Source organism: Nansenia antarctica (genome assembly GCF_963989245.1).
Source record: "Nansenia antarctica genome assembly, chromosome: 9".
Lineage (NCBI taxonomy): Eukaryota > Metazoa > Chordata > Actinopteri > Argentiniformes > Microstomatidae > Nansenia > Nansenia antarctica.
Genome location: NC_137679.1, coordinates 39,898,386 through 39,905,885, shown reverse-complemented (window position 1 = coordinate 39,905,885; position 7,500 = coordinate 39,898,386). Strand labels below are relative to the sequence as shown.

At 45.9% G+C, this 7,500-nt stretch overlaps 2 protein-coding genes across 2 annotated transcripts in view; one reads left to right on the top strand and one right to left on the bottom strand.

The window, feature by feature from the left end:
• brsk2b (BR serine/threonine kinase 2b) overlaps positions 1-160 on the top strand; it is a gene marked incomplete at both ends in the record, with an annotated part of 77,502 nt that extends 77,342 nt beyond the window's left edge. The window contains one exon of the mRNA XM_080539775.1: positions 1-160. This exon is cut by the window's left edge and continues 73 nt beyond it. Within this exon, the coding sequence (XP_080395901.1) occupies positions 1-160 (160 nt within the window).
• Positions 161-3,864: 3,704 nt separating this feature from the next.
• Positions 3,865-7,500, bottom strand: part of LOC308164759 (ankyrin repeat and BTB/POZ domain-containing protein 2-like) — a gene marked incomplete at both ends in the record, with an annotated part of 19,976 nt that continues 16,340 nt past the window's right edge. The window contains 6 exons of the mRNA XM_080538782.1: positions 3,865-4,128; positions 4,523-4,636; positions 5,294-5,362; positions 6,523-6,613; positions 7,067-7,169; positions 7,304-7,409. Coding sequence (XP_080394908.1) covers positions 3,865-4,128; positions 4,523-4,636; positions 5,294-5,362; positions 6,523-6,613; positions 7,067-7,169; positions 7,304-7,409 — 747 coding nt within the window. The remainder of the gene's footprint in view (positions 4,129-4,522; positions 4,637-5,293; positions 5,363-6,522; positions 6,614-7,066; positions 7,170-7,303; positions 7,410-7,500) is intronic.

The window sequence follows — 7,500 nt, the reverse complement described above, 5'->3', positions numbered from 1 at the left end:
CCCCCCTGGCCCCCCCGCCACGCCTAGCCCCCCCACCAAGCATGCCCCCGCCAGCAAGCCAAACCAGCCCCCACCCCACAATGACTCTAAATGCCCCCCGCCGGGGGGCAAAGACAAAACAAAGATGGCCGCCTCCAACAGGACACAGGAGCAACCTTAAAGAAGGCGTGGTAGCTCTCTTGCATGACTAGATAATAACAAGTTATCAGGTCATCAAAACCAACTAATACAACACAAATCCCAAGAGTGTGAGATAAGAGAAGAGAGCCCCGATTGGCTGTTCGCTGCTAGTCAGGAGAATCTCTTAAGAAGCTAATTTTTGGCCTATCGCCTACTAGAAAACTTTTGTACTGTATAATAATAATAATAATAATAATGGAATGAATTATTTCAGTTTAGAAGTCTATCAGTATTTTACAATAAGTAGCACATGTAGCCATGTCCATCCTTAGCGTGTGTCCCCGTCCCCCGTCCCCCGTCCCCCTCCCCTGTCTGGGTGTGTGTCTCCTCTGGTCACATGTGTGTGATGATGGCTTGAATTGTCTCTATACCACCAGGGATCATCCAAAAAACCTATTAAAGCCCACCTCCTCCTTCTCCTCCTCCTGCTCCTCCTGCTCAACAAGATGGCCGCCCGTGTCCTACATGGCCACTTCTCACTGGGAGGAGTTAGTGAGCCAGAGACCGAGGAAAGAGAGACTTCACTGAGACACACTTCACAATGCTACCCCCAACCCCCACCCCTCTCCCTCAGAAGGCTCCCCCCCACCCCCCCCCCCCGTGCCCAAACCCCCACCACACCCACACACCCCCACTAGGGTACCCGCTTCACCTCGTTCCCCCTGACCAACACAGAGACCTAGCCGAAGAGTTGATAAAGAAAAGCCTTAAGACAATAATGTCCGTCAAACTTGTACACACATCCTTTCCTCCTCTCCCGCCTCTCTCTCTCTCGCCCACACACACCCTCTCTCCTGCGCACACACACACACACACACACACACACACACACACACACACACACGTACGCACACACGCTGGGGGATGTAATGACTTGCTCACGCGATGGAGGGAGGTCGAACCGCTGGCTACTATGACAGTTGGAGAGAAGAGGAGCGGCTTTTAAAACCAAGATGGACGCTGGCTGGATTGTAATTCTTTTTAATGTAGTCTTTCTTTGTGAACGACAGATTTTAACACTTTAGCAGACTCTGTTGTCATTGCTGTAAATGAAATGGGATCAATGATTTACGATTCCCTGTTGATTGAGTACTTTGGGAGGGGTGGGGGGGGGTTGGGGTTTGGGGGGGAGGGAGGGTACACAAATGAATGATCTATTCTGTTGTATAGACTAAAAATGTTCCGTATGTACAAATGTGTAGTTGTGACTGATTATGTTTAGCTAAATTAATTGTGTTGCCACATCTTCTTTTTTTCTATTTCAGGACTTGTCTTATCTATATCAATGAAATGTTTCATTTTCTTTTAGCGTTTGAAGGTTGTATCATTTCAGGGTTTTCATTTGATGTTTTTTCTTTTTTTTTCTCTTTGTATCATGTTCCGGTTGAAGTATCTGCAGGATTCAGAAGACTGTGTATAATCTTGTATATTTTTGTACCTTATTGTATTTTTGTCATTTTGTCGTTTTAATTTATTCTGGGTTATTTATATCAACGTGTTTCTTAAATCAGATTATTTAAGGATCTTTCTGTTGTGTCATGTTTTAACTTATTGATCATTTCCGAATTCTTGTTTGTTTTTCGAGCTCTGATGAAGAAGCTTGTTAAAATATACGTTTTGGGAAAATGATTTTACCGTAATTTAAGAATGTAGACTAGCCTCTGCTGGAGGAACAAGCCCTCCATTGATAGTTGTCAGCTCCCTCTCGTTGTGTGTGTGTGACAACTCAACACCCACCACCCATCCTGTACATACGACCATGTTGCCAACAAACCTGTTTAAAACCCAGGGGGATTTCCCACTCTTAGCTTTGACCTTGTAGCCTTGTTTGCATGTCTGACATTTGTCTTTTATTTGCATGTTGTTGTTGGAATTGTTCTGTCCCTTCTCTCTCTCTCTGTCTCTCTCTCTCTCTCTCTCTCTCTCTCTCTCTCTCTCTCTCTCTCTCTCTCTCTCTCTCTCTCTCTCTCTCTCTCTCTCTCTCTTTCTCCCTCATGTTGACTTAGTTGTGTTCTGTTTACTTTTTAAAAACATTTCTTTCTCATCCTCTTCTTCCTTCAAATGTTGTAACACATTATTTTGCAATGCATCCTTCTCTCTCTCTCTCTCTCTGGCTATCTCCCTGACTCTCCTTTCTCTCTCTCTCTCTCTCTCTCTCGCTCTCTCTCTCTCTCTCTCTCTCTATCTCTCTCTCTCTCTCTCTCTCTCTCTCTCTCTCTCTCTCTCTCTCTCTCTCTCTCTCTTTCTCCCTGACTCTCCTTTCTCTATCTCTCTCTGGCTCTCTCTCTCTGGTGATCCGGTCCCCCACTCAGACCTGGGTTGGTAGTATTGGTATCAGAGAGAAAATAAAGCAATACCTATTTATTGTTCCCCCCTTCCTATTTTGTACTTTGGGAAACCAGAACCACACAGGATGGGAATAGAAGTCGGACCGCTGGTATTGAGCAACGACAAACCACTGGCAATGTTTACCCCCGTGTGTCATAACTGTGAACAACTTCATTGCAAAAGGAAATAAATCTGTTGACTTAAAGAAAGACGTGTGGTGATTTCTGTGAGGAGCTGTGGTGCACCAGAAGTGGATGTTTTGATTCAAAAACTATTACTACTCGATCTTTTCAGTTTGTAAAGCGTCTGAGTGTCTAGAAAAGCGCTATATAAGTCTAATGTATTATTATTATTATTATTATTATTAAAAGAGATGCTCAAGGATCGAGAAGAATCAAATGGACTCTTCTTGATGAAAACATTATTTATTTATTTATTTGTGACTAACTTAAAAATAAGACGCTACCCGTTTAGAAGAAACCATTTATTGACATATGTACATGAAAATCTACAGAGTTCGGCGTCACTCTATTGGTGAAACTCCCTAACAACGTCCCCCACACACATCTGTGTGTATCTAGGGGTGTAAAAAACACCATCAGTACCACTTCAGACTCCGAAAGGTAAACCCACTGCATGTCTCATCTATCAGCTCTTTTGCACTCATTTATGTTTTCCCAGCTAAATAAAACAAAATGCATAGTTTAACATGTAGGCGTACCGTATCGCCCACACAGTACAACTCGGGTCGATGTCTGTGGTAGCAATGTCAGTGTAATTCCTCTAGAGGGCAGCAAGCACCACTACAGTCATCCTCTCCACTCTTCTTCTTCTTCTTCTTCTTTCAGAGTGAGGCACTTCAAGTGGGTTTGCGTTCGACACCCAGGGGATGCTGCTGGTGGAGGTAGAAATCGGTGGAGGTTAGACACTACAATGAGCCTGTCTGTCCTCCGATTTCTACCTCTACAACCGCGACATATATACATATTATATCTGTCTCGTCCTGCTCCCAACAGCTTCAGTTGTCCTTTGTTTAACCAGTGTGTGGTAGGAGAAACCTTGTCATTTCCAATCACTACAGCTGTTCTCTAGACTCACAGTCTCACAGTGGGCTGACAGATCTCCCAGCACCTGGATAGGTGTGTTTAACATCTCAGCTAATCATCATATGATATAGCACATCTGACATCCGGGCTGCACAGTCCATATGATATGGTTCTGGCGGACCTGTGGGGCACACTGTCAGTATTTGTCTTCACATCAAGATGAAGAGGAGACAGATAGATAGACAAGGAGACAGAGGGACGCCACTTCTGTCCGTCTATCGCCCCGTCGCCTCTGTGGCCTGGCCTGGTCTCACTCTCTACAGGCGGGGCAGAGGGCCAGCAGCCTCTGGACCAGAGAGACCTCCAGGTCCTCCAGGAGGAGAGGGGGGAGACGCTCCCGGCTTGCCCCGCTCCGGGCCCCTGTCTCCGGGGGGGTGTGCGGCGGTGTGTCCTGACCCTGACCGGCCCCCCCTCTCAGGAGGAGCCTGTGGAAGTCCTCTCTCTCCATGAGCTGCTCCATGTTCTGGAGGAAGAAGCCCTCACAGAACCTCCTGAGGTCCGAGGCCCGGTGGTCCTGCACAGGAGAATTAGATTAGATTTGATTTTTATTCGTCCCAAACACAATAAACATATGAAACATATAACAACCTAAAAAGTAAAAAAGAAAAAAAAGGATCCAACACAAATTCACCTCGTGCAATTTACACTAGCGTGTTCGGGAGGGGACAGGAGGAAGTGAAAACGTATCTAGTCCTGCCCCTTCCTTACATATTACACATTTTCAAAAATAGAGTCTCTTTCTATAACTAAATATAACATACATATCATTATACAACATAAATATCAAATGCAGAAAATTAAATAAGATGTATGTGGTAACCGTTGTATAAAAGCATTATGTAGGGTTAATTGTGGGTTGCAGTCCATTCTCCTTCATGCTGACTCCCAAGTCCTCGTGACGCTCTTACCCTGGACGTCTGGTAGATGCTGACACAGTTGTCCAGGGTCAGACTCTGTGAGAGCTGGATCTCACAGCAGCTCTCTAGCGCCCTCAGCTGGAAGAAACAGGCCACTGGCAGCAACTGCAGAAGCACCAGAATCAATCCATCAAACTTCTATTCATAGATATCATAGATATAGCACATTTTCGTACAAAGAATGCAATGCGATGGGAACTTCACCGGAAAAGGTGCCATCCATAAGAATGAGTTATCATCAGTGCTTTAACACTAGAACAGCCGTGTGTATTTTACCTACTATAAGAGCCGCCTCGTCTTTACAATGGGAAGCTGCTACTTACACACAACGACCACTAGTTGACCGGCTTGTAAATTAGCCTGCCTCCTACACAGAAAAATTGCTTTATACTAGCTTATCCTGAGGTGATTTTGAAAATGTAAGGATACTGAATGGTAGAACACACATATCTAGGAAAAGTCATGAAAGGAGGGTCGTTAAAATTTGAGAAAGAGTGAAAAGAAATGTTTTTACTCACAGTCAAAGTCAAATGACCCCACCCACCCATGGCTGTTCTAGTGTTAATGACCCCACCCATGGCTGTTCTAGTGTTAATGACCCCACCCATGGCTGTTCTAGTGTTAATGACCCCACCCATGGCTGTTCTAGTGTTAATGACCCCACCCACCCATGGCTGTTCTAGTGTTAATGACCCCACCCATGGCTGTTCTAGTGTTAAATACTTTATTTTGATGGATGCGTGAGTGGTTCTGCAGTCTCACCTCCATGGCTTCAGACTCTGACAGCCTCAGTCCCTCTGTCCCTCCGCAGTACAGAGAGCTCATCATCCTCTGGAAGACAACGTGAGAAGCAAGTTTAGGCAAGGCCAGTTTATTTTTACAGCACATTTCATACAACAGGGGCAATTCAAAGTGCTATACATACAGCATTAAAGAAATACAGAAAAAGAAGGATAGTAAGAAAAAATTAAATAGCAAAAAATTAAAATGGCAAGAATAGATACATACCGTATATATAGAAAATAAATTGATATTTAACAACACAATGAGACAATGAATAAAAAGATATAGCCTAGAGAATTTATTACTGCAACTGTATTCAAGCGCTGCTCTTCCCGATATGGTGTGTGAGATTGCAGGTACTTGCGTCTGTGTTTAGCTGCTATCTTGCGTGATACGACGTGTGAGATCGCAGTGTAAAATGACCTGTTTGAATCTGCATCTGTGTTCAACCGCTATCCTGGCTGATACGGTGTGTGAGATTGCAGTGTAAAATTATGAAGCCAGTCAGATCAGTGTGTATGTGTAGTCTACAGTACTACAACAGAGAGACTAGCCATCCGTACTATACAGCATGGGGGGGAGGCTGTGGTGCAGGAGGAGGTGGAGCCGGCGTCTAATAATGGCACGGTCGGCAGATCTGCGGTTTGAACCCCCGGCTGGCCGCATGTTGGCCAGGAGTCCTTGGGCAAGACACTGAACCCCCAATGAGCGGGCCAGCGTCTTGCGTGGTAGCTTGCCGTCATTGGTGTGTGAATGTGTGTGTGAATGGGTGAATGAGAGGCCATTGTAAAGTGCAAATTTGGAATAAGGCGCTATATAAGTGCAGTCCATTTTACCATTTATGTTAGGCCCAACTGTTTACCCATCCCATCAGAGAGGGAGGGGGGGAGAGAGAGAGAGGAAAGCAGGAAGATAGGAAGTAAGAGAAGCTCAATGGGAGGTGAAATAGAGGCTCTGTATATATACAGTTGTGTATGTGTGTGTGTGTGTGTGTGTGTGTGTGTGTGTGTGTGTGTGCGTGTGTGTGTGTGTGTGTGTGTGTGTGCGTGTTCTGTCTCTCTCTCAACACAGGCAGCAGTCTCTGTTCTACGTGCTGTCTGCATATTCAGTCTACAACACGGTGAGTGAGTGTGTGTGCTCCTCCTGGTGTGTGTCCATGATGTGTGTCAGAGCAGGTAGATGCTCAGTGGGGTATATACAGTATATACCTGGAAAGTTCCGTAGGTGATGTCATTGATGTGGATGGTCCGGTGGTCGGGGGGACCACCTGACCTGCAGGAGCCCAGCAGGGACCTGAACCTGACCAGGGGGGAGACACCAGGAGACCAGCAGAGAGAAGAGACCAGGAGACCAGCAGAGAGGAGAGACCAGGAGACCAGCAGAGAGAAGAGACCAGGAGACCAGCAGAGAGAAGAGGGGAACCAGAGTTAAGACACAAGGGAAGTTAGGACACTTCATGCTTTGACTATGGCCTTCTCACTGAGGAGAAGGGTGGTGGTGGTGGTGGGGGGTGGGCATGTGTGTGTGTGTGTGTGTGTGTGTGTGTGTGTGTGTGTGTGTGGTCTTGGGTTTGATTGGGACCATATATACAAAAAAATGCAGGATAAAAGCGACTACTAAAAGGCATATATTATTATTATTATTATTATTATTATTAGTAGTAGTAGTAGTAGTAGTAGTAGTAGTAGTAGTAGTAGTAGTAGTATTATTATTATGAGTATTATTATATGAGGTGGTGAGGGGGGAGCTCACCTCTCTGAGGCTGATATCAGCAGCACTTTGTGGGCAAAGAACGGCCGACCCTCCACCACGAAGGTCACGTCAGACATCTCCTGGTTGTTCAGGAAATGAGCGTCTGGTGGAGGAGAGGGTGTGTGTCATTGATTTTCAACAACGCGAACATTACATCGGATGCCGACATGCGGACCGAAACACTAGAACGTGTCACATAATGAGAAAGCATAAAGCCTGTTGCCAGGCGTCCGTTACCCAGCTGAGTGGAGAGCGTGAGGTCCATCTGGGGGAGGGCAGGGAGGGGGGAGCAGCCGTAGCAGTGGGCGAACACGGAGGCCAGCCTCCTGGTGATCACGTAGTCCTGGGGGGAGAGAGGAGGACCGCGACACTGTCAAGTCTTTAATCTGTCTCACAAAATGCATTGTACTGTACATCCTGTCCTGCTAAAGTAA